Source organism: Rattus norvegicus, chromosome 19, assembly GCF_021556685.1.
Source record: "Rattus norvegicus strain SHRSP/BbbUtx chromosome 19, alternate assembly SHRSP_T2T, whole genome shotgun sequence".
NCBI lineage: Eukaryota > Metazoa > Chordata > Mammalia > Rodentia > Muridae > Rattus > Rattus norvegicus.
Genome location: NC_141552.1, coordinates 9,261,890 through 9,288,672, shown reverse-complemented (window position 1 = coordinate 9,288,672; position 26,783 = coordinate 9,261,890). Strand labels below are relative to the sequence as shown.

The following is a 26,783-nucleotide window of genomic DNA, read 5'->3' as shown; positions in this document are numbered from 1 at the left end:
TGGGGATTTAGCTCAGTGGTAGAGCGCTTGCCTAGGAAGCGCAAGGCCCTGGGTTCGGTCCCCAACTCCGGAAAAAAAAAAAAGAACCAAAAAAAAAAAAAAAAAAAAAAAAAAAAGAACATGGCTCCCCGGGTAAGAGGGAGTGACGGCCCAACGCAGTTCTGCCTCACTAGCCCATTTCAAGTGCTTCCTCTTGGAGACTGAGTTTCCTCCCTCACTTGAGTGTTTTTGGAGCAGCGAAGGGAGACGCGTGAAGAATGGCTTCTAGACTAATCCTAAAGGAGAGCCACAGACACATCCACAGTGTTCTAGCTTCCCCGTGGCTGCTCTCCCACACCCAGGCAAGGCTCACCTACACCGAGCCTTTTTTAGTTTTTATTTATTTATACACTTATTATGCATAGAATTCTGTCTGCCTGTGTGCCTACAGGCCGGAGAGGGTACCAGGTTGTGAGCCACCATATGGTTGCTGGGAATTGAACTCGACCTCTGGAAAAACAGCCAGTGCTCTTAACCTCTGAGCCATCTCTCCCAGCCCATTTCTTAGTTCTTTACGCTGTAGTTCTCCTACTTTAGAACCTCCATGCATACAGTGCCCGTTGCTTGGAAAGTTCTCCCCACCTCTCTATTTAGCTAATTTCTATCAAGGGCCAGGGGCCAGACCACCTTCTTCAGGAAGCCCTCCTGGACTCCTTAGGCAGAATCCTACAGCTTCTGCTGTAATTTGAAGCCAAAATGTATCCCTACCCTCAAAGACCCTTTGGTTAAACATTTCTGCTCCATTCTGGGTTGCCTCTTTAAGTGGAGGCAAGTTTGGTCACAGGATCACCTTGAAAGGCTTATCAGAACTCTGGACCTTTTCTGTTTCTCACGCAGTTACTCTATGTACTAAGATTGGAGACTTCCCTGCCCTCAGCACCTGGGTGCTAGGCTTACAAGTGTGCCACCATCTTCCCTGTCTTTATTTTCTTCTTAGCCTCATGTGCCTGCCATGACCTATTTTGCCATCCCTCTTCCAAAGCAGCAAGGTCAAATGGTCACAAACCAAGTCCTCCAAAACTGTGAGCCAAGATAAACTGTCTTTCTCTCTTTAAGTTGATGATCTTGGCTCTTTTGTTCCAGTGACACAATGATTCCATTTTCCCTTCTTGGGACTTATAACTAGATTTGTATGACTGTCGGCCTGTCTGCCCGGCTACCGTGGGACAAAGCTAGTGTCTGCTTGTCCTTTTCTTGGCATGTTGAATGAGGTGCCTGACTCTGTATCCGCTAAGCAGGGTCTGGCCTGCCTCTTATAGACCCAGTGGATGCTGAGGACTTTGATGGCCATGGATCAGCATCAGAGGGGGTGGCTGAGGATGGAAAGGTGCAGGGGACAGAGGGAGAGCTTGAGTTAGGACAGAAGCAACACCCGGAAGAGACTCTCTCCAGTCAGTGTGTAAAGATTCAGTGGAGGGACCTGAAAGGGGTTGTCCAGAGCCTCCTGAAGATCTAGCTTTGGCAAGAGTCCGCTGGTGTCCATTCCTGGTTATGGACAGTCAAGTGTCACCTACACATTTACGGCCTAGACTCTGTCCCAAACACAAGATAAAGGAGACAGTTCAGCAGTGTAAGCCCCTTTATTAACCATCCTTACGTCTCCAAGTGTGCTTGAGTAGAAAAGAACCAGCAAGAAACTGGAAACAGAGGGCAAAGGAGAGGGAGGAAGGGGGTCCTGAGGTCAAGCAGAAGCTGGGTTCTAGCCAACTGTCCCAGCTAGCCAGTCTCTGTGCCACGTCTAGCTTTATGATTGGCCACCATGAAAGGCAGCTTTGGAGGCTGGGGGAAAACAGTATAGTGGGACCAGAAAGAATGGGTACTGGGGATGGATGGGAAAGGAATAATCCAGCAGGACTGGACACTGAGCCTCCTGCCTCCACAGGACTGACCTGAGTTGGGGATGGGGGTGGGGTCGTCTTCTGGGAAGGGTCCCTTTTGCTCCTAGGATGTGTTTTACACAGAATAGATTTAGAAAGACCAATTCTGGACCTGGGACTTATAAAAGTGAGCAGCGGTAGGTTCGAGGCTAAGGCAGTCAAAATAGAGAAGTATCTAAGCTGGCCTCACCTGAGGTGGGTGTGACTCAGCGGGACTCCCAGGCACAGAGGCCAAACTTGACAGATGTGTGGAGCCAGGCAAGCCGGTGTGACAGGGTCTGGTGCCACACCTTCTCCCGTCAAATAACAAGACCCATGCATGAAGAGGCAGGGCTGGGGGAGAGGGATGGGAGTGTGGGACTGGGGGAGATGGAGAGTTAAGGAGGACATCCAGGGTCCCCAGTCTAACTGGGTCCTGGGGCTGGGTTTAGCGGGAAGAGAGAGAAGACAAGGCGTGGAGGAGCTGGAACCTTGCCTGGACCTTGGCAAGCCCAGCCTGGAAGGATGGTCTAAAAGGTCCTACCCTGAACTTCTGAAAAGACGGGCCTATCTGGAATCTGAAAGACAACAGACCGTCTGCCCATGCCAAAAGCTAACGGAGGAGTGCTCACAGCACCACGGCATGGCAGCCCCCAGCCTCAGAGCCAGGCTGGCACCGTTTGTAAACATTAGACTCGGTGATGTCTGGGAACACAGTAGAAGCATACCAGTACAACATGGACCGTTAGGACTGGACAAAGTTAGGGTAGGGACCCTAAAGACTTGGGAGGCTACCAGAGACTCAGGGGACATTTCTATGATGTTGGCATCTCCTTTGGAAGTTGCCAGGTCCCAGGAGACGCTGCCAGTGGCTTCTGAGAGACATGGGCAGGCACTAAGCCCCGAGGTACTGTGCACAGTCCTGACACACTCTGTGTGGAGGCCAGCCCTGTGCATATATGCTTTCTGTTCTTTTTTTTTCCAGAGGGAAGTCAGAATAGGCTCTCTCTTCTGAGACCCACTGACTCTCTCCATTCCCAAGTCCCAAAGGCTTGAAGTTGAGAGCTGGGTGAAGGGGACAGTCCTGTGCTATGGACCGCCATCAGGAAACAAGGCAGCTGGGCAGGATCTGTCCACAGATTTGCGGCTGATTGTCTTATGACTGTCCATGGGGAAGGTGTCCCCATGTCATCTCACTAGCCAGAACAGGACGTGGGACTTGGGCAGCTCCACAGCTCTGAGAGCTGCATCTGGTCACATGTTTGGGGAAGCAGTGTTCAGGCTAAGAGGTCCACAAAGATGGCATTGGCTGTGGTCTGGCCAAAGATGAAGGCTCCCAGGGTGACCAGAAGGACTCCATAACTGACCAGTGCCCACCAGCTGTAGGGCAGAGGACAAGAGAATGTTTCAGTCGTTTGGTTTTTTTTTTTTTTTCACATTTCTTCAGACTCATATATGTAACAGCCAATACAGTCAGTCACCTCACGTCTGCGGGCAAGGCACTTCGGGCTTCCCTAGGAATTTCCCACATAAAGGGATGTGACCCTACTTCACCATCAAGGAGACCGAGGCCTAGAGGGGTTCCTAGAGGGGCTAATGCTGAAAGGGACCACGGCAGTAGAATGCAAGTCTCCCAGTGGGAAGATACTCGGGGGGAAAAAGCAGGGAATGAGGTGTTTCCCTCAAAGAGAAACAGAGCAGGGGCTGGAGAGATGGCTTGGTGGTTAAGGCTACATAGTGCCCTTCTAGGGGATCTCGTGTGTGTGTGTGTGTGTGTGTGTGTGTGTGTGTGTGTGTGTGTGTGTGTGTGTGTGTGTTTCTTACTATGTAGCTCTCTGGCTAGCCTGGTTCTCACTATGTAATGTAATGGCTTACCGCCATTGTCAGTTTGACTGAATTTGGAGTTGACTAGGATGTGCCTATAAGAGTGTTTCCAGAGGGGTTTAACAGAGGAGGGGAGCCTCACCCTAACAGGGCCTGAACTACTTCAGGGGCTGAGGTCCTGGACTGACTGAGAAGAAATGATGGAGAAGGAAGGCCGAGAGCCACTGCCGCTGGTCCCTAACCTAGGACACATGTCCACACTCCTCCCACCCCTGCCTCTGGGACCGGCTGTGCCCCCAAAGCACGAGTTGAAAACTTTGACTTTTAAGCTGTTTCACAGCACCAGGGACTCTGAACCCCTAACAACCTCCCCTTAGCCTCTGAGTGTGGAGACAACAGCAGCATGTGTCAATCCCCAGAATCCCCGAAAGTTCAAGTGTTCGGTCGGCTCTCTATTTGAAGGCCCCTCTTCGCCCCCTTGAAAGGCGCTGGGCCGGCCCTGCTTTACCTGGCCGGTTTGACCTCTTCCATTTCTGAGAGTTTGGCTTGGATGAGGCACAGCCCTAGAAGGAAAGATGCAATCCTGAGTTTGGGGGACTCAGGGATTCCCTCCCGAGGCCCAGCCTTCCCAGCCAAGAGGCAGCGTTGGTGATGGAGAAAGGCCTGTTTCTAATGAGTCTGATATCCTTGTCCTCTGCCTCAATCCTCGCCCAGCTGGCCGCCTGCCCTCTGCTCTCTCTTGATGGGCCAGCACAGTAGCTAAGAAGTACCCCTAAGGCTATATTCAGGACTCAGAGCTAAAGTAACACTGAGTAGGGACCCAGTAGTGCCTCACACCATCTGGCCTACTTCAGAGCAGGTATGGCTCCCTTGCTCCATGTCCAGTGGGATGGGCTTTGAGGAAGCTCCTGGACAGAAACAAACTGGATCCAGCAGAACTCATAGGCACACACACAAGGCGGGTTTCAGGGGGTCTGCAGCTGATCCTATGTCAGCTTAGGTCTCATGACTCCAGCCTTAAGGTGCCACGGCCAGGCTTCCTTCCCTCTGGACTGGAATAAGCTAGTCAGAACTTGAGTCAAGAGTGCACACATTTGGGGTTGGGGATTTAGCTCAGCGGTAGAGCACTTGGCTAGCAAGCGCAAGGCCCTGGGTTCGGTCCCCAGCTCCCGGGAAAAAAAAAACCAAAAAAAAAAAAAAAAAACCAAGAGTGCACACATTTGAATGAAGGGTTCAAACAGAGACCCTGGACCTGGGCCTACAGGGCTTCAAATGGGCCATCGAGCTTCTTATCTGCTGGTTTGAACTCTCAGCTTAGTGCTTCTCAACCTTCCTAATGCTGTGACCCTTTAATGCAGTTCCTTGTATTACCAATTAGCCAATTACAGAATCATTCTCGTCCCTTCATAACTGTAACTTTGCTACTGTTGTAAGTCACAATGTGACTTATTTGATATGCAGGATATTTAACCCTGTGAAAGGGTTGTTCAACTCCTGGGGTGAGGACCACTGCCCTGGCCTCTCATCGCCTCAGTAAATCAGAGATCACACCTTCTCTCTAGGAGCCAGAGCTGGGATGGCAGCACGGAGCTGAGCCTTGTCAGTGAGCAACAGAGACTACTGCTTATCCTGTCAGCCGGTTGAGCCCCTGGCTGAGGTGAGGTAGCTCCTGCTGTGTGGTGGCGATGGGGGCGCCTGGGTGTGTACCTGGGAAAATGAAGATGAAGCAGGCTGCCAGGCCTCCGATGACCGAGATGACCTTGCCAATGTCAGGGATAAAGAGTGCTAGTAGCAGGGTGAGTAGGAACCACACCAGCGTCTGCAGGACCCGGCGCCGGCGCTCTCGGCCCACGTCCTCCTCCACGGGCGTCCCCTTGTATCGCAGCCACAGGCCTTCCACCACAGCCCTGCTCACATGAGGAGGGGCTCAGGGTGCTTTGGGCAGTGCACGGGGACGAGATGCTGAGTGGGCAGTGTGGGGTCCCTGAGCCTGGGTCCTCATCTGTGACCAGCAGTGCCCTTGGTTGCTACAGGCTGCAGGTAAGTTTATGAAAGGCTTGGCCTCGTCATGTGAATACGGATGTCATTATTCCCCTTATAAAAGGAATAGTGTGGAGTATTCAAAAGGCCGTCTGGGTTCATATAAAAGCTCAGAAAAGGATCTGGCCTGGAGATCCTTACAAGGGCTTACAGAATGTGCTGGAACCAACAGGTCTGGCAATGAGTATGGGAGAGGGCATCCTGGACACATTCTTTTCTGTGGGCTTCAGTTTTCCTTGCCACAAAATAGGTTCCACATAAGACCATGTATCGTGCTAGCTCCCGGGGGGCTCTGGACAGGGTGGGGAAGGGGCTCACCGCCCACAGAAGTGCAGGATGGGATAGGAGGTGAGGACGCTCAGGATGATGAAGGCTCGGGCAACAGCCACAGCCACGTCCTCTGAGGGGTAGGACCGGAGCACGTCAGGATCCACGGCAGCTCCAAAAGTCAGGAAGCCGCAGATGCCTGTGGATGAGGACCAGGGGCGGGGTGAGGACAACCATGGGAGAGTAAGGGGTAGACCATCTAATCTTGCTAGGAGCAACATCACTCAAGAGAGAATGCTGCAGCAGCTTGGGGAGTGAGGCCGGGGCCTCAGAAAGGAAGCCTGCCTTCTCAGATGTCCTTTGATGGTGGGCCCACCAGCCCCCACACTTTTCTGCACGTCGGTCAGGTCTCAGTTCAGATGTCCCCTCCTCAGAGCGTGTAGACTTACCCACGCACAGTCGACCCCACCCCGGACACTTGCTGACCTCCCTATTGTAGTCCCCGTCCACCTCTCTCTAAATTGTCCCAGTCAGAACACGATGGGACCCATGGCAGAAGGGACTTTGCCTCTTGTGCTTCTTGCCGTTGCTTCAGAGGCTGAAACTTCACTAGCCCGGGCTGCTCCTGTCCTCGTCCCTTATCACAGGGGGGTGGTAACTCTCAGTTCACCTCTGACCTCTTGTCTAAACCCAGGCAGCAGCCAGAGATTTCTTTGCCTAGTCATTTCCCACCCGAGAGATGCATCCTCCCAGGCTCCGGGCAGCACCCACCCTCTTCCCCTTGGATGCCAGCTTCCCAGGCACCGGCTTCTTACACCCCAGCCGCACAGACCTCCCTCCCATGTCTGCCCAGAAGGCCTGCACTTACAGTTTCTCTCTGGAATGCTCCCCACCACCCAGCTCTTTAGAGTCTGTCTTTTCCCTTGTGGGCCTCTCCAGGTACCACGCACTCAGAGAGGAGTCTTCTGGGAATGCCAGCGCCTCCGTTCAGTCCTGTTCCCTACTTCCTGGTTTCAGCGCCATGATGGCATCTACTCCTGCATTATTTCATTATTATTTATGCATGACTGTTTCTCCAAGACTGTCATCCCACCAGGGCTGGGGCCAGTTCCATGTGTCCCTGTAGCAACCCCACAATGGGAACACCTCTGAACATCCTGGGCAGCTCAATTCACGTCAATGCCTACAGAAGTGTTTGCTGAGTTAAGAGTGCAGAGTTTCCCTAGGAAAGCTGGACCGGAAACCATCCCAAGCCTGGCCTCTGGAGGGGAGCACTCACCTGTGCCCATGTAGACAGCCAGAGCTATGACCATGGCAGCCGTCACCACTCCGCCCCAGGTCTTTACTTGGGGCTGCCGCATGCTGTTGAAGACCGGTACGCTGCTCACGTGGCACTGTCCAGGTGAAGGGTATGGTCATGGTGGGGAAGTGGCCTCATCCCCAGGTCTCAAAGGGAGGCACCTTGGGGGCAAAGGTCCCAGGGCTAAGGGGCAAGCCTTGGTTCATCTCCCCGGGAATCCAACCATCATATCTATAATCTGGGTCCATTCCCAGTGCTGGGGGTGTGTGCGTGTGTCTGAGCTAATGGGACAGAAGGGACCCTGGTGCTGGCACCTGAAATCCAAAGCAGATGGTGGGCATGGCGTTGAACACAGCCATCCAGGAAGCTGGTCTGTGGGCAAACATAACGTGAACCTGTGAATCCCACAGAGCCACCAACCATCCCCACCGCCCTCACTCTTCATTCATCCACCAACCTCCAACAACTAGCACTCTGCACTCTAAACATACACGGGCAGAGGACACGTCTGTCTTAAAACTCCGGAGACAGGCTCTGAGAAGCCATCCTAGGACCAGAGTCCAGACTTCCTGGCCCCTGAACTTTACTTCTCAGTTGTTTCTTTAAGATAGGTGGATGGATGGGTGGGTGGATGATTGATGGATGGATGGATGGATGGATGGATGATGGATGGATGGATGGGTGGGTGGATGGGTGGGTGGGTGGAAGGATGGATGGATGGATGGGTGGATGGATGGGTGGGTAGATGGATGGATGGATGGGTGGGTGGATGGGTGGGTGGGTGGAAGGATGGATGGATGGATGGGTGGATGGATGGGTGGGTAGATGGATGGATGGATGATGGATGGATGGGTGGGTGGATGATTGATGGATGGATGGATGATGGATGGATGGATGGGTGGGTGGATGGGTGGGTGGGTGGATGGGTGGGTGGGTGGAAGGATGGAAGGATGGATGGGTGGATGGATGGGTGGGTAGATGGATGGAAGGATGGATGGGTGGATGGATGGGTGGGTAGATGGATGGATGGATGGATGATGGATGGATGGGTGGGTGGGTGGATTGATGGATGGATGGATGATGGATGGATGATGGATGGATGGGTGAGTTGGTGGATGGGTGGATGGATGGGTGGGTGGGTGGATGGGTAGATGGATGGATGGGTGAGTTGGTGGATGGATGGGTGGATAGATGGATGGATGGGTGGGTGGATGGGTGGATGGATGGGTGAGTTGGTGGATGGATGGGTGGATAGATGGATGGATGGGTGGGTGGATGGGTGGATGGGTGGATGGATGGGTGGATGGATGGGTAGATGGGTGGATGGGTGGGTAGATGGGTGGGTGGGTGGATAAGTTGGTGAGTGGGTGGATGGGTGGGTAGATGGGTGGGTGGGTGGATGGGTGGGTGGATAGGTAGGTGGATGGATGGATGGGTGGGTAGATGGGTGGATGGGTGGGTAGATGGGTGGGTGGGTGGATGGGTGGGTGGATAGGTAGGTGGATGGATGGATGGGTGGGTAGATGGGTGGATGGGTGGGTAGATGGGTGGGTAAATGGGTGGGTGGATAGGTTGGTGAGTGGATGGATGGGTGGGTAGATGGGTGGATGGGTGGGTAGATGGGTGGATGGATGGGTGGGTGGATAGGTTGGTGAGTGGATGGATGGGTGGGTAGATGGGTGGATGGGTGGGTAGATGGGTGGGTGGGTGGGTGGGTGGATGGATAGGTTGGTGAGTGGATGGATGGGTGGGTAGATGGGTGGATGGGTGGGTAGATGGGTGGGTGGGTGGGTGGGTGGATGGATGGGTGGGTGAACGGATCAATGAACCGGAAAGCTAGGCATGGTGGTGTGTATCTATACTTGGGAGGTGGAGGCAGGAGGGGGATCAGGAGCTCTAGGACAGGCTACACAGTGAGTTTAAGCCTACCTCGGGCTACAGGGTACCCAGTCTGATAAATCTGGGAAGAGTAACTGAGAAAACGTGCAAATTTTCCCTGATAGTCTCCTCAACGTGGGGCTGTGCATAACACTGTAGCATCTGCTGGACGGTGGTGGTAAAGATTCCCTCTGCCCCAGACGGTCATTCTTCCATCCATGTAAAAACAAACAAACAACCCCCTACCCCAAACCAGAAGGGGCCCTCTCATCACCTTCCTAGTGAGTTAGTATGAATGAACTAATGAGTCTCGGGATATTTAGATGCCAGACCATTAGCAGCTTCTACCCCATGTACTTCCCAGGGACCCTCACCTACCTGGTCAAGATGTCCCCCGGGCGCATCTCCTTATCTGGCCAGATGTATTTGATAATTACAATGGCGGTGACATACCAGGTGCCCACGACGCTCAGGGAGCTGCCAAGAAGTAGACACTGAGTTCCTAGTCCCCAGCGTCAGCCCTGCCTTGCCCAACTCCATCCTCAGAAGTGTCCACCCTCGCTCTAGCCACCAAACCACCCAAAAAGCTCAGGAGAAATAAGCTTTGGGGGATCTGCCATGGGAAGGAGGGAGCTTGTCAGCACGTCAGCCACGGGCACAAGCACTGACTCAAAAGAGCACATCCAGGAACTGGGCTCCAAAGCACAGCCACAAGCTCAGTCTGAGCAGCCAGATGTGGCAAGGGCTCACAGCTGGCCATCCCATGGGCCTGGCCTCTGAGAACTGAAGACTCTAGGGCAAGGTGGGAGAGTGCAGAGTGGGGTACTGACATCAAGGAAACCCTGCAAGATGGTCGTGGGAAACAGCCCAACCCTCAGGGATTTTCAGATACAGGGCTAAGAAGTCAGTCTTCTCTCCCTCTCTGAGCTCCAGGGAAGACCCCACCAAGCTTGCAATATCAAGATCACCAGCTCCCAGCTTCTAGGAAAACCAACGCCCAGGCCAGCATCTGCCGTTACACTGCCAGCCATCACCAAAGCCTTCTCTGACAAGGACACTTAGGTCAAAACCTTTCAGTGATGCAAAGGGCCACTTTCTTCCTTGATATAAAAGGAAAAGGAAAGTCCTAGTTCTAGGTTCCTGCCAGCTCTGGTCTGCCCTGGCTTGCCTATTCTGGCTCCCTAAGCAAGATGCCATGGAGGAGACGGGTTCCCCACCAGAAATGGCTCTCCAGTTGCCTTTGATCAGAGCCTCTGTCTGGCCCAGGCTGGGTTGGGACCTCCGAACCTGGCATATTTCTGGAAGCCGATCTCCTTGGGGATGGACAGGGGCAGGATGAAGAGGAAGGCAGTGAGGCTGATGGTGAACTTGCGGTCTGTGTACCAGGGGCTGCCGCTGGCCCCATCAGGCTCCTTCGCCATGACAGCTATAACTGCGTAGGGAAGGAAGGAATGTCAAGCCAGGCCATTCGGGGTGTGGCCTCTCGCATCAACAGGTCCTAAGACTCCTCTCTAAGAAGCAGGACTTGCAGAGAGGGCAGATCTAATTTGTACCACTCTTCCCCCTTTACCTCAGGACCCTCAGGCCAAGGGGAAAAAGAGGAGGTGGGCACTGGGGGTCGGGGAGCGGCTCACTCTTGTCCTGCTGGTCCCCAATAATGATGAGGAAGGCGATGCAGGTCCCGAAGGTGTAGACTGCAATGGCTATCTCACACAGCACACCGGTCAGCTTGCCACACACAGCCCATACCACCTCCTGGTAGGTCCTCTCATTGCTGGCTTGGGAGCAGTAGGCCAGAATGACCAGCCCACTAATGATGAAAACCAGCATGCCCTGCAGGCAGAACAGGGGAGAGGGTGTGGGGAAGGCACGGTGAGCTCCTTACTGGCTCCAATGTCCAAAGCACGTTTACAATTGGGTCTCGCAGGACAATTTTAACAGATTACTCGATGTGGCCAAGTTGTAATTTTCTTTAAAAATGAGTTTCAGGTGCTAGAGAAATGGCTCACTGGTTAGAGGTACCGGCTGCTCTTTCAGAGGACCTGGGGTCAATTCCCAGCATCCATGCAGGGGCTCAACAGACATCGCTAACTCCAGTTCCGCAGGGGGAATGTGTGCCCTCTTCTGGCCTTCACTGGTACTGCATGCATGTGGCGCACAAACGAGCTTGCAGGCAAAACGCTCACATGTAAAACAATTTTAAAAAACAAAGTAAAGAAAATGAATTTCATTAAAAATTTTAAACATGGGCTGGAGAGATGGCTCAGTGGTTAAGAGCACTGACTGCTCTTCCAGAGGTCCTGAGTTCAAATCCCAGCAACCACATGGTGGCTCACAACCATCTGTAATGGGATCTGATGCCCTCTTCTGGTGTGTACAGTGTACTTATATATAATAAATCTTTAAAAAAATTTTTTTTAAACATGCAATTAAGGGGCTGGAGAGATGGCTCAGTGGTTAAGAGCACTGACTGCTCTTCCAGAGGTCCTGAGTTCAAATCCCAGCAACCACATGGTGGCTCACAACCATCTGTAGTGGGATCCGACGCTCTCTTCTGTGTATCTGATGACGGCCACAGCGTACTCATACATTAAATAGATTTTTTTTTTTTTGATTCTTTTTTTCGGAGCTGGGGACCGAACCCAGGGCCTTGCGCTTCCTAGGTAAGCGCTCTACCACTGAGCTAAATCCCCAGCCCCTAAATAGATCTTTTAAAAGAATGCAAACGGGGGCTGGAGAGATGGCTCAGTGGTTAAGAGCACCGACTGCTCTTCCTGAGGTCCTGAGTTCAAATCCCAGCAACCACATGGTGGCTCACAACCATCTGTAATGAGATCTGATGCCCTCTTCTGGTGTGTCTGAAGGCAGCTACAGTGTACTCATACAATAAAATAAAATCTTAAAAAAAATAAATTTATAAAAGAATGCAAACAAACAGGGTGGACCCCAAACAGATTCAAACTCGGTTTCAAAAATAATTTATGATTTTCTTTGCTTTCTTTCCTTTTTTTTTTTTTTTTTTTGTTTTCTTATTTTATCTTGTTGCTGTCTACTGAGATAAAGTCTCACTTGGTAGCCCAGGCTGGATGATAGAATATGGTACATGCTGGCCTTGAACTCATGACGGTTTTTCTGCCTCAATCTCTTAAGTTCTGAGATTTTCTCCCCCCTCATTTTATTATCTTTCCATTGTATTTGAAGCCAATACAAACATTCTTTTTATTTCATTAATAAATACTTCAATAATTCTAAAAGTGGTTATTTAAACATAACCACAAAAATCAATAGAACACCTAAAAACTTAAATATGCAGGGGCTGGGGATGTGGCTTAGAGTGCTTGCCTAGTGTGCAAGCATGCATGAAGCCCTGGGTTTGACCTTCAGTACTGCATAAAACTGAGTGTGGTGGCCTTATTTGTGATCCCAGCACCCGGGATGGGGAAGCAGGAAGATCTGAAGTTAAAGTTCATCCTTGGCCACACAGCAAGTTCTGCAATAGACTGGTAATGTCTGTACACAGAGAGTTCTGCAATAGACTGGTAATGTCTGTACACAGAAAGTTCTGCAACAGACTGGTAATGTCTATCACTCATAAGGGAGGGAAGAACGATACCCTATGTCCCCGATGGCTCACCTCTTGATTCAAAGCCTCCCCTCCAAATCAAAGAGCCCTCCGCTGCCAGCGCACTCACCATCTGCAGGGCGATGCCGGCTGCCACGCCCCCAGCAGTGCTGAAGGCTGCTGGGAAGTTGAGCAGACCCGCGCCGAGGCAGGCATTGACAACGATGAAGACTGCTCCAAGCGTCGAAGTGGTGCCGCTGTCTGGATCTCCAGGGGACGCTTCCCCCTCTCTCTTGGGCACCACATCCACACAGGGACTTTGTAGCAAACGGGCCCGCTCCCCAGCATCAGTGCTGGAGCCCCACTCGCTGTAGTCACTGTTGATGCTGACCTGGGCCATGGCCCAAGACTACTTTCCTTCCGAAAGCTATGGGCTCTGCCTCAGGACCACATTTCTGGGCTTGCTGGGAGGATGCCTGCCCCTTCAGGGGTTCTAATCTCAGGGAATGCTGGTCAACCTAGGTAAGACAAAGGCAGAGATTATGTTTATCCCGAAACAGTGACTCTGGGGCACAAAAATGTGAAACAACGTTCCCAGGATCACATGGCTAGGACATCAGTGCCGGGCCCTCACCAAGTGAACGGCAAGGCACCACATGGCTAAGATGCAGCGCTGCTCTGTGCAGACGACTGCCCTGAGGTCACGGTGTGGGTGGCAGACGGAGAAACATGTCAGCTGCGCATCTGACTTGTTTCATTCTTATAGGCCAGAGAGGTTAATAAGACCCAAACATAAGAGAGTCTGAGATGATGGGGAGATGACTCAGCGATAGGGCACTTGGCTACCAACGCCAAACACTGCAAAGAGAGTAAAGACGCAGAAGAGAGCAGTACTAAAATCCCAGCACCTGGAGAGGCCCAAAGGGAGGTGTGACACAGGCACGTCTTAGATTGTCTGATCCCACAGTCTTGGGATCAGAAGGCCCAGAGAAATCAAAGCGCAGAGGCAGGATGGTGCAAGAGCACCAACACAGTCTGGATCTAGCCCCGCCAGGCTTCCCAGGTTGTCCGCACTGGGGCTGCTACCAAGACCTCCGGATGTTTCATTGCATTTCATCCCAGCATGCTTCCCTGCGACCCAGACATCAAAACTGCGGGGCTTTTAAAGCCTTTCAAAATTCAGGTTAACTCCCTTTCTCCTACATGTCGATCCCTGTCCTATCAATCCTCAGGAAAATTTTATTTTTTAAAAGACAGGGTCTCCCTGCAATCCTGGCTGTCCTTGAACTCACAGTGACCCTTCTGCCTCTGCCTGAATTCTAAGATTAAAGGAGTGTGCCACCAAACCCAGTGTGAGACTTATTTATTTATTACACATAAATACACTGTAGCTGTCTTCAGACACACCAGAAGAGGGCATCAGATCTCATTGCAGATGGTTGTGAGCCACCATGTGGTTGCTGGGATTTGAACTCAGGACCTCTGGAAGAGCAGTCGGTGCTCTCAATTGCTGTGAGCCATCTTGCCAGCCCCTGTGAGACTAATTTTTAAAATTACATTTATTTGTTTCACGTCTGCACCTGCACTTGTGTGGGAGTCAGAAGATAACTTTTGGGACTCAGTTCTTCCTTCACGACATGGGTCTAGGGGACGGCCTTATGTCATCAGCCCAGCAGCCTATACATTATACCCACTGAACTATCACGCTGGGCCAGGAAATTAATTCTTAACTGTGTGTTCGGAATATTCCCAGTCCTAAGTCCCAGCTTGTCCCCATTTCCTTGGCTGCTCACTGAGTCCTTTTGAGAGCTATTACAGGGCTTGACACTGCTCAGTGCCACTTCCTACATCATTTGTTTGGTGCTAGCCCTGTGCTGGTTCTAGACTTGCTTTCCCAAAGCTAGACTAGAAGGCTCTGAGGCCAGACATGTGGTGTTTGTTACTATGAGCCACAACTGAATAGACAGGACGGCGGCTATAACCAGAGGTACAGAAGCCCAGGCATTGCATACGCCATCCTTGGTCAGGCAGCATCACCAGTGGCTGGGATTCAAAACGCAGGCGAAGGTGTCTGTCACCAAGCCTGATGACAAGGCTTGACTCCTGGGACCCGCATGGTGGAAGGAGAGAAACAATTCTCACAAGTTTCCTCTGACGATACACACACAGACTGACAGACAGACACACTGAATCAGTGTATGAATGAATGAATGAACAGAGACCAGACAACAAAATTCTTAGAACATTCTTATACGGCCCAGAGCATTCACCTGTTTGCCTCTGCCTCCTTCCCAGGCCTCTGTACTGGGAGAGCAGGCTTCTCACCTGACTGTTCTCACTCTTGGGGAACACACAACCTAACTTCAGGCTTCCCTTTGGCCTTTCAGCCAGGAGGTTCACTTTTTTTTAAGTCCTGAATTGTTTTGAAGAGCCCAGCTCTGAAAAACGACCCTTAGCGTTCTCACTGCAATGCAGAACCTCTAAGAGAAATAATGTTTCTTAAAGAGCCACACCTAAGCCCACACGATCTAAGGAGGCTCATGCCTGTAATCTCAGTACTTCAGAGGCTGAGGCAGGAGGACTGTAGTGAGCTCAAGGTCAGCTTGAACCAAATAGTTAGTCCTGGGCAATACAGTATAATCCTGTCTCAAAAAACAACTAACACACATGTGCCATGCGTGTGCACATGCGCATACACATACATACATACATACACACACACACAAACACACACACACACACAAACACACACACACACACACACACACACACACACACACACCCCTGAGTTGGGAGGGGCTGTGCTCTGAGACTCAGAGGACAAAAGCTAGCCTAACCTGTCCTCTTCCTACCTGCATGACCCTGGGTAAGTCACTTTAGTCCCCGTCTAAGCCTTTTCATGTTATAAATTCTCACGAAGAGTATGTTATATTAATAAGCATTACCAGGGTGGGCACACGGTACAGTCCGTGTTTACCACAAATGAAGCTTGGGAGATGATCCCTAACAAGCTCCACTTTGGGGCTGGTAAGATGGCTGAATGGGTAAAAGTGCTTGCAATCAAGATTGATGACTTGAGTTCGATCCCTGGGACCCATACAGTGGAGAGAAAGAATGGTCAGGTTGTTCTCTGACCTCTCCAGGTAGGAACTATGGGACGTTCATTCATTCACATCCTCATTCTCTGTAGTTAAAAAAAAAAGGGTGGGGTGGGGTGGGGGAGGCCCTGGAGAGATGGCTCAGTGGTTAAGAGCACTGACTGCTCTAACGGAGGTCCTGAGTTCAAACCCCAGCAACCACATGGTGGCTCACAACCATCTGTAATGGGGATCTGGTGCCCTCTTCTGGTGTGTCTGAAGATGGCAATAGTGTACGCATAAATTAATTAATTAATTAATTAAAAAATAATTTCCCAGGTTGGAGAGATGGCTCAGTGGTTAAAAGCACTGTCTGCTCTTCCACAGGTCCAGAGTTCAAGTCCCAGCAACCACAACCATCTGTAATGGGACCCGATGGCCTCCTTTGGTGTGTCTGAAGACAGCAACAGTGTACTCACATACATAAAATAAATAAATCTTTTTTTTTTTTTTTTGGTTCTTTTTTTCGGAGCTGGGGACCGAACCCCGGGCCTTGCGCTTCCTAGGCAAGCGCTCTACCACTGAGCTAAATCCCCAACCCCCCCTCTTTTTTTTTGTTTAAATCCCATTTTTCTCCCCACAAAGGCCACAGCTACTGTCCATCCCTCTTGATAAGGTCAGCCCATTGCAAAGGAGGAGGTCTAGAAAGGTCATCGAGGCCCCCAGGGATGCTTCCCAGGTGTGCCTTCTGATGAGGGACAAAGCTGGGGACATCTACCCAGGAAGGAATCAAAAGGTGCAGGCGCTCTGGAACAGCTGCCATCCAGTAACTAAGGGACACCGTCCCAGGGCTGTGGTCCTCTGCTGGGACCAGAATCAGAAACACCAGTCTAGCCACAGACTTCTTCCTCTTATGGGGCAATCTCCCTTCCCAGTCAGCAACTCAGCAAAATCTCAGTGGTGAGTAGCGGAGGCAGTCTGAGGACTCCCCTAGTCCAGGCATAGCTCCAGAGAGGTCTAAGGCCATACAGTCCACATTGCTCACACCACAGAAACAGACCTCAAAGTCATGTGACCCTAAGTCTGTCTAGGAAGCAGGTTTCTCTTTGGCACCCTTACCCAGCCCTGGGCCATCTGCCCAGCCTCTCTTGCAATCACACAAAAACTCAGGTCGAGTAAGCCCACCCCCTGGACCACTCTTACTGGTCTAAGAGTTTTTCCCCTATCCCAATTATTCAGTCCCACTGCTCCCAACTTACCTGCTAATCTAGAAGAGGGCTGTTTCCTCTGCCCAAAGGTATGGGCTCAGAGTCTCCTCACCTCCCTTTTTGGTCTCAAGTTCTTCTCAAGGCTTTACCTAAAATCTGCAGTTAGTAGAGGGAAGAGTTTGGCCTTTTGCGGCTGGCTACCGAGGTGGGGGAGATTTACACTGAATAGTTCTGAATAACCAATGATAAGGAGTAGAGTGCCAAGTCAGATAGGTAAAAGGCCCATGAAGGAAAGGGATTACATTAAGGTCACAGTGAGCAGTTGGCGGGGACAGAGCTGTAAGCACAATGGTCGGAGATGGAACAGACTTCACAGGCTTCCCAGTCCAGCCTGGGACCAGCACTGAAACACGAGATTTGGATTGCATTAGGAGGTGGGACAGCGAGTACCTGGCCAGGATGGGTTGGGGTGAGTCCCAAGCCTGGCGTAAAATCGGTGGGTTGCGTGTGTAACTCCGGACCTGACTCGATCCTGGCCTAGGACTGAATGGAGAGCCGCCCAAGGCTAAGGCGTGGCGGGACCGTGCACCAGAGAGCAACAGGGAAAGTCGCTGGCGGAGCCTTGCAGGAATCTAGTCTCAGCAGTGAGAGGGGACTCCGAGGACCCAGGAACCCTACAACCCCACCTTACACCTCCCATACCTCCTTTCACAAACCTTGTAGGCGTCGCTCCAGTGCCGACTCTAGAAACACGTGAGTTTGAATCACATGACGTCCAGCTAGCACGGGCCGCAGGACACTCTGGGAATTGTAGTTTTTTTAAGCCAGTGTCACTCTCTCGGACCATACCAGCTTCTCAACCCAGCACCAGTTCTGAGCCAGCTTGGTTCTCTGCCAACCCATTTATCCGGTTATTTTTAGAATCGGTCCCTTGGCCAAACTAAACATTGTTCCTTCCTCCTGGAAAGAGCGTTAAGAGGTTTGGCATCTTAGTACTCGGGAGCCATGGGCCAAAGCTATTTGGCCTCATTATGTTGGTTCTTGCAGTCATTGCCGCAGCAAGTGACTCCAGAGTTTCTTTGACTGAGGAGTGTGAGGGACCATTGAACAAGAGCCAGAGCCAGTGTAAGCATGCGTTAATCCCTGGCTACAACCTTAAGGCTAGATTTCAGAAGGGTTTGAGGCGGTTCAGGCTCTCGACCTACTGAATGAAGGTGTGAATGCCTAGAGCTTTCTTACTGAATGGAGGTGTGAATGCCTAGAGCTTTGACTTCTGTACTTGGCTGTATGCCACTTACAAAGGAAATCCTTTTCTGCTTCTTTCTCTGTGGGTCTAGAGCTTGAATCTGGGCTCTAGGCAAGGGCTATACCTTTCGGTTACAGTTGCAGCTGGTTTAATTAATGTTTAATTAATGTTTCCTTGTATTTTGGTGTGTCTGTGTCGTCACAGCATTCATGTGGAGCCAACAGGGCAGCTCTCACGAGTTGTTTCTCTCTTTATATCCTGTGGGTCCTGGGTATAGCATTCAGGTCTTCAGGGTTGGTAACAAGTGCTTTTACTCGTTGAGCCTCTCAATGGGCCTAAGTCTCATTTTAAAAATACGGAAAATGCTAATTTGGGTACGTGACGCATGCCTGTAAACCCGGCATTCGAGAGGCGGAGGCAGGAGAGTTGTGAGTTTGAAGCTAGCCTGGGTTCCTGGGTGCCACAATAAAATCCTGTCTCAGGGAACAGTGCAACACCGCCCTCCCCCGCCCCCCCCCCCCATCCTGGCTCAAGATGAAAAGGGAGGTGATGTTGCTGAGATCAGCACAGCCAAGTGCAGACGTAAGAAATGATATGGAGAGATCTGTGTGCCGGTTTGCTTCAGCGGGCATAGCCACAGAGCTTTTGTACAGCGTCGTACAGCCAGAAGGTTGACGTTGACACAATCTGTTGATAACCTTCATTATTATTTTTAAATTTACTTATTTTAATGTATATGGGTGTGTATGTCTGTGCGTGCGTTTGTCCGTCAGTCCGTCCGTCGGTCTGTCTGTCTGTCTGTGATGCATCAGATGCCCCGCTGATGCATCATATCCCCTGAAACTGGAGTTACAGACAGTTGTCAACTGCTGTGTTGGTGCTGGGAATTGAATCTGGCCCCTGTGGAAGACCAACCAGTGCTCTTAACCCCTGAGCCTCTGCTGATACTCACTTTTTTTTAGAGATTTATTTATTTATTTCATGTATGTGAGTACACTCTCTCTCCAGCCCAACATTCTTCTTCTTCTTTTTTTTTTTCAGAGCTGGAGACCGAACCCAGGGCCTTGCGCTTGCTAGGCAAGTGCTCTACCACTGAGCTAAATCCCCAACCCCTCCAACATTCTTCTTTAAAAAAAAAATAAAAAAGATTTATTTATTCATGTATATGAGTACACTGTAGCTGTCTTCAGACACACCAGAAGAGGGCGTCAGATCCCATTACAGATGATTGTGAGCCACCATGTGGTTGCTAGGAATTGAACTCAGAAAATTTGGAAGAGCAGTCAGTGCTCCTAACTGCTGAGCCATCTCTCCAGCCCCCTGCTAATATTCTTTAAATCTCCCACTTTGCTTGGTTGTATTTGTTCTATAAGATTTTACCTCACATGAGATTGGACCTGAGTTCAGTTCCCAGTGCTCACAACACCTGCATCTCTAGCTCCAGGGGATCTAACACCCTCTTCTGGGCTCCAAGGTCTCTCTGTCTCTCTGTCTCTGTCTCTGTCTCTGTCTCTCTCTCTCTCTTTCTCTCTCTCTCTCTCTCCCCCTCATACATGAATAAAAACAAACAGAAATGTTGATCACAGGAGTAAGGCTGCATATCCATATCACATAAAAGAGACCAAGCATTTCCATCACCATAGGTCTCTATCCTTTTTAAAAATAAGAAAATAAAACAAAATTAGATAAAAACAAAAACTACATATGAATTGGTCAAAACAAACAAAAACAAACAGGAAAGAATCCAGGAAAGGGCACAAGAGGGGCTGGAGAGATGGCTCAGTGGTTAAGAACACTGTCCGCTCTTCCAGAGGTCCTGAGTTCAAATCCCAGCAACCACATGGTGGCTCACAACCATCTGTAATGGGATCTGACGCCCTCTTCTGGTGTGTCTGAAGACAGTGTTCTCATATACACAAAATAAATAAATCTTTAAAAAAAAAAAGAAAAGAAAAGGCACAAGAATCAGAGACCCACTCGTTCACACACTCAGGAATCCCATAAAAACATTAAACCAGAAGCTATAATATGTCTGTGTGCAAAAGACCTGGTGCAGGCCCTGCACACGCACCAGTCTTTGTGAATTCATACGAGCTTTGATCAGATTGATTTAAAGGGCCTTGTTTTCTTGGTGTCCTCCAACCTGTTACACTCTTTCCAGCTCTTCCTTGGGGTTCCCTAAGACTCAAGGGGAGGCATTTGATGGAGACATCCCACACAGGGTCTCCCACTCTGCATGATATCTGGTGTTGGGTCTCTGTATCTGTTCCTGTTTGCTGTAGGAGGGAGCTTCTGTGATGATGGCTGAGCAAGGCACTGACCTACGAGTACAGAGAATGTCAATATTACTGCCCCACCCCCTTTTTTTAGAACAGTAGTATTTGGTTTTACCCTAGGTCCCTAGATTATCTGGTCTCAGGTTCTTGGTCACCCAAGCTGTGTCAGATATGGGCTTCATCTCATCAAGTGGGCCTTCAGTCAAGTAAGACATTGGCTGGCTAATCCCACAAGCTTTGTGCCACCACCGCCCTAGCAGATCTGGTAGGCAGGACGCCATTGTAGATCAAGAGATTCAGGGGTGGGTCGGTGTTTACATTTCTTCTCTGGTAGCACGGAGTAATTTCCTGTACCAAGGGCAGGAAGGGCGAGGGCTCCATGTAGGCACCAGCTCGACTTCTCCAGGTTCGAGATTTGCGTGGGTGTTGTCTTCGGCAATGGGACCTTGCTGAGTGTGTGGAGAACAACCTGTGGTCTTGGCAGCAGCCTGGTTGTTTGGGGAGGGGGGTTCCTACTGGACCCATTTGGCCAACAATTCCAGTTCTGGAAACTTCATTTGGTGACAAGAAATGGCCAGTTGGGGTCTCTGTCTCCCCAGGCTTTGGTGACTTCATTTAGAGCACCTTCATATATGAATGTATTTTAGGAAGCTTCTACTGTTCTAAGTTTCACATGGCCCTTAATTTTAGCTGTGCTCCCACATCCCCTCCCTTATCCCCTCCCTCATCCCCTCCTTCCTCTCTTTCCCACTCTATCCCCCCTGTTACAGCTCCCCACATCTGGGTTCCATTTCTTCCTGCATTCATATTATTCATGCATCTCATCTCTTCATAGTGTCCCAGGTCTGCTGATGCTTTTGTGTCAGTTTTTTTTTTTAACATGTTCTTTTGCAGAAGTAATTCGTTTGTTCTAGCCTGTCTTCAATGCCCGAGATTCTCTCTTTCATCTCTTGTATTCCCTTGTTGGTGAGACTTGTCTCTGAGGATCCCGTTCATGCTCCTAACTTTTTCATTTCTGGATTTCCCTCAGTTTGGATTTCCTTTTTTGCTTCTATTTCAGCTTTCAGGTTTTGAATTGTTTTTTTACCCCCACCCCATTTTCTACCCTGTTTGGTTTTGTTATCACAGACTTAAAAAAAAGATTTATTTATTCATTATATATAAGTACACTGTAGCTGTCTTCAGACACACCAGAAGAGGGCATCAGGTCTCATTACAGATGGCTGTGAGCCACCATGTGGTTATTGGGATTTGAACTCGAGACCTCTGGAAGAGCAGTCAGTGCTCTTAACCACTGAGCCATCTCTCCAGCCCCCAGCCCGGCTTTTGTTTGGCTTGTGCTCTGTCGTGGTTCTCAGGGCCTGCTGTGGAAGGGTCCCAGCTCTAGTAGAGAGAATTTATCCTGGCTGTTATTGTATTTTTATGCTAGCGTCTAGACATCCCTGCTTGGGAAGATTGAAATTCTGGCCTTGTCTTTCTCGGTTGGATGTTTTGTTTCTCGGTCTCTGTTGGCCTCTCTGGGTTTTAGGACAATATGGAGACTGCATGCTGCCTTGCAGGAAACTCTTCTGAGATCCTACAGGTGTGGCTACTGAGGGTTCCAGGTAAAATGTGTTTCTGGGTATCGGGAGTTGGCGCTTAGCGTCTGGAACGAGTTGGAGCTGCGCGGGTCCACAGGAGTGGGGGAAATGGAGGAAATCAGGATCTGCTTAGTCCTCTGGAAATTGGAGCAGGGTGTGTGGGATGTACGGAGATGGTCTCCAGAGCTGGGGATGAGTCGGGATTGGTGTGATAGAGTGAGACAGGGCAGCGGTTCCTCTATCTTGTATTCTTGCTGAGGCCATTTTAGGTTTAACTAGAATTCGATCTCCTTGGAGAACCCCATGAAAATTTACCCAACTCCATTCTAGGAACCTGAAGTCAGTATGTCACAGCTCAGTCGATCTTCTTTCTGCCTGTCTGGGCAAGCCTCCCTGCCAGCTGTCCGCTTAGCTTCTGTTAAACTGCTTGCTTTCACAAAGCCTCTCCCCGCAGCTGCTAAATGAGATACGAGGATGTGGTTTTTACTTTTTTTTCTTTCTCTTTTAAAGACTTATTTATTTATTTATTGTATATGAGTACACTGTTGCTTTCTTCAGACAAGCCAGAAGAGGGAGGGCATCAGATCCCATTACAGATGGTTGTGAGCCACCATGTTGCTGGGATTTGAACTCAGGACCTCTGTGAGCAGTTAGTGCTCGTAATCCCTGAGCCATCTTCCCCCTCCCCCAGGTTTTTACCTTTAAAAGTCCCTGCTGTAAATGTTCCACACTACTTTTGGATCCCGAATACCTAATTGTAGTTCCAGTCAGCTGGATAGACTTTCAATTGTCTCTAAACTGTATCTGAGTGAGCATCTCCGGTGGGCTCCCCATAACACTGGGAAAGTGGAGGGAGAGTGAAGATCTGCGGTTAGCCTACCTGCTTCCCTGGCCAGAGTGGCCTGTGGGCTTCCAGGGAGTGCCTGCCTGCTAGAGTTTGGAGCTGGGATAAAGCAATGAGTGCGTGCGTGCGTGTGTGTGTGTGTGTGTGTGTGTGTGTAAAGTTAGGAGAGAAATATCTGTGACCAGTGGAGATGAGGGCCAGGGAAACGGGTGGGAAGAAAGGCATTGAATATAGAGGAACAGAGGGACAGATATGTTCTTAGCCTCCTACCTGCTTCCTGGCTGGAGCAGTCCTTCAATTCTCACACTGGCTGTCTTTTTTTCTTTCTTTTTCTTTTTCTTTTTCTTTTTCTTTTTTTTTTTTAGGAGCTGGGGACCGAACCCAGGGCCTTGCGCTTGCTAGGCAAGCGCTCTACCACTGAGCTAAATCCCCAGCCCCAGGGACTCTATTCTTGCACAAACATCATGACCAAGAAGCAAGTTGGGGAGGAAAGGGTTTATTAAGCTCACACTTCCACATGGCTGTTCATCACCAAAGGAAGTCAGGACTGGAACTCACACAGGGCAGGAAGCAGGAGCTGATGCAGAGGCCATGGAGGGATGTTACTTACTGGCTTGCTTCCCCTGGCTTGCTCAGCTTGCTTTCTTATAGAACCCAAGACTAACAGCCCAGGGACGGCACCACCCACAACGGGTCCTCCCACCTTGATCACTAATTGAGAAAATGCCTTACAGCTGGGTCTCATGGAGGCATTTTCTCAACGGAAGCTCCTTTTCTGTGATAACTCCAGCTTGTGTCAAGTTGACACACGAAACCAGCCAGTACACTGGCCTTCCACCAGACATCTCCCAGAACCTCTAATTCGTCCCCTTTCTTTTTTTTTTTTTTTTAAAGATTTATTTTATTTATTATATATAAGTACACTGTAGCTGTCTTCAGATACACCAGAAGAGGGCATCGGATCTCTTTACAGATGGTTGTGAGCCACCATGTGGTTGCTGGGAATTGAACTCATGACCTCTGGAAGAACAGTCGGGTGTTCTTAACCACTGAGCCATCTCTCCAGCCCCTCGTCCCCTTTCTTTATGTATATCTGCGTTGTGTGTGGTAGATGCCTGTGTGCACATGTATGTGGGTAGATGCGCCAGTGGGCAGGAATGTGGAGGCCAGAGGACACTGGGTGTCTTCCTCCCTTGTTTTCGGCCTTATTATCTCAAGATGGGGCCTGTCACCAAACCTGAAGCCAGTCGTTTTGAGTAGACTGGCTGTTCAACGAGTTCCAAGGATCTGCCTGTCTCTACTCGTGGGTTCTGAGGATTCAAACTCAGGTCTCCACGCATGCGCGGTGAGTGCTCTTACCCATGGAGCCGTCCCCCAGACCCTCGTTCTCTATTTCTTTTCCCTTTAAATGGTGTTAAGTTGGGCTTGGTGATGCAGGGGAAGCGCAGAACTCTGTGAATTTGATGCCAGCCTGGTCTACAGGTCAGCCAGAGCTACACAGTGAAATCCTGTCTTTAAAAAAAAAAATCGGGGCTGGAGAGATGGCTCAGCAGTTAAGAGTGCTGTCTGCTCTTCCAGAGCATCTGTAAATGAGATCTGACGCCCTCTTCTGGCGTGTCTGAAGACAGCTAGTGTACTCATATGTATAAAATAAATAAATCTTAAAATTCTACCGTCTCCATTCAGGCTGCTGTAACTGAGTGCTGTGAGCTGGGCGTGTTAAACGATGGAGGCGTTGCTAAGTTGATTTGGTTTTGTCCTGGAAAGGTTTATCTCAGATCTGGAGCCTGGCTCTGGAGAGGGTTCACAGGTTAAGAGGGCTTGCTGCTCTCGGAGCTGGGAAAACCTGGGATTGGGCGCCATTCGAGAAGCTTCTGCGGTGGGCTCCTGTCTGCTTCATTCTGGTCCTATGTAGGGAGCACAGGGAGGAAGCAAGCTGACTCCCATCTCTTCCAATGAGGGCCCTGACATCACAGCAGGATTCTCCACTTCCTGCAGGATCCCATCCTCATAATAAATTACAATACAGATTAAAGTCTATGCTTTTTTGGGCAGTTAAAGGTTTTAAAATAATGTCTGGGTTTTATTATGAATTGAGGGTGTGTATGTATGTGTGTGAGAGAGATGGGGGTATCACTATGTAGCCCTGGCTGGCCTACACCTTCCTATGTAGACCAGGCTGGCCTTGAACTCACAAATAGTCCCTGCCTCCTGAGCGCTGGGATTGAGGCTGTGCCACCATGCCAAGCTTATGAACGGATTTTTGTGCAGTGGAATAGATGTCAATTTTTCATATTTGTTTTATGTATGTGTTGTATGTAGGTTAACTAGGCGTGTGCATGGCGCCCTTGGAGATCAGTATATCGTATCCCCTGGAACTGGAGCTACAGATGACTGTGAGCCGCCGTGTGGGTATTGGGAACCCAAACTGGGCTCTGGGTAATATCAACCAAGCGCTCTAAACCCTTGTGTCATCTCTCCATGCCTCAATCTCAATCTTCTACAGGTGGCTATCTAGTTTTTGTCAGCATCGTTTAGTGAATGTCTTTTCCCAGGGTGTGTGTGTGTGTGTGTGTGTGTGTGTGTGTGTGTGTTGACTGCACACGTGCCACTACACATACACAGAGAACAGAGGATAACTTACATGAGTCAGTTCTCTGCTTCTATCATGTGGGGTCCTGGGGATTGAATTTAAGTCATAGAGCCTGGTGGCAGGCACCTTTACCACCTACTGAGCCACCTTGCCAGGCCCAGTTTTTGATATCTTTGTTTAAAAAAACAAAACAACAACAACAACAAAAAAAAACTCCTAGGAGGTGGTGGCTCACTGCTTAAGGATCTCTGGGTTCAAAACCAGCCTGATCTACATAGTAAATTCCAGGATAGCCAGGGCTACACAGAGAGACCCTGCTCAAACTGCCCCGCTAAAACTTCAAAACATCACCCCCCCCAATCCAGAACACTAGCTGTCTACAGTTGCGTGGATCTACAACTGTGTGGATTTATTGGTCTTCTGTTTTGTTCGACTAGTCTGTCTTTGTGTTGGTATGGTGCTGGCTTTGTTACTATGGCTTTGTAGCACTTTGAGATCAGGTATTGATTCAGCTGGCAGGTTTTTCTTCCCCCTCTTTAGGATTTCTTGGCCTATGTGTTGTCTTTTGTGTTCCCCTGTGAACTTTGTTACCTTTTTTTGTTTTGTTTTGTGATGCCTCACCCTCCACCCTTCCCTCAGGACTAAGAACACAGAACCGTCTTGCAAGCAGAAGCTGAGTTCAGATCCCCAGAACTGATGTAAAAAGCTGGGCATAGCAGAGTGCTCCTGTGTGGGAAGATCGGGGGAAACTTGTTGGCCAGGTTGACCTATATGGTTAAATTCCAGACCAGTGAGACACCTTGTCTCAAAGGTGTGGAAGGCCTTTCAGAACTGACATTCAACACTGTCCTCAGACCTTCACAAGGGTGCCATATATACCTCCTCCCCCCAATGAACGCACAAATGTACATGGAGGTCACCGAGCAGTGTGCTGGGAATCTCAGAGCAATAACAATGTAAAAGACAGGAGTGGGCAATGGAGATAACCTCACGGTTTGGGATAAAGCCCTGAAGTCATTGTTCACCTCTTCCAAGTTAAGATATTAAAACTTATGGCTACAGCCTAGTGTATTGATGCCATAGTGCCGACCCTTCCCATATTAATCTTCCTCACTGAGGACGGGGGCTGTTAACCCATGATTGTCCTAGATCTAGTTCATGTCACCATTTATTTAACTATGACCTCAACTCCT

The 26,783-nt window shown here is 49.9% G+C and overlaps 1 protein-coding gene across 3 annotated transcripts; it reads right to left on the bottom strand.

Moving 5' to 3' along the window:
- Nucleotides 1–1,600: 1,600 nt before the first annotated feature.
- On the bottom strand, nt 1,601–17,796 carry Slc38a7 (solute carrier family 38, member 7). 3 transcript variants are annotated; one of them, NM_001434001.1, is given in 12 exon segments: nt 1,601–3,275; nt 4,228–4,282; nt 5,427–5,626; nt 6,078–6,225; nt 7,306–7,420; nt 7,641–7,698; nt 9,583–9,681; nt 10,492–10,636; nt 10,839–11,037; nt 12,897–13,284; nt 17,103–17,207; nt 17,768–17,796. In NM_001434001.1, coding segments are annotated over 10 exon segments (1,392 nt in total). In that variant the 5' UTR covers nt 13,167–13,284; nt 17,103–17,207; nt 17,768–17,796; the 3' UTR covers nt 1,601–3,172.
- Nucleotides 17,797–26,783: the final 8,987 nt, after the last annotated feature.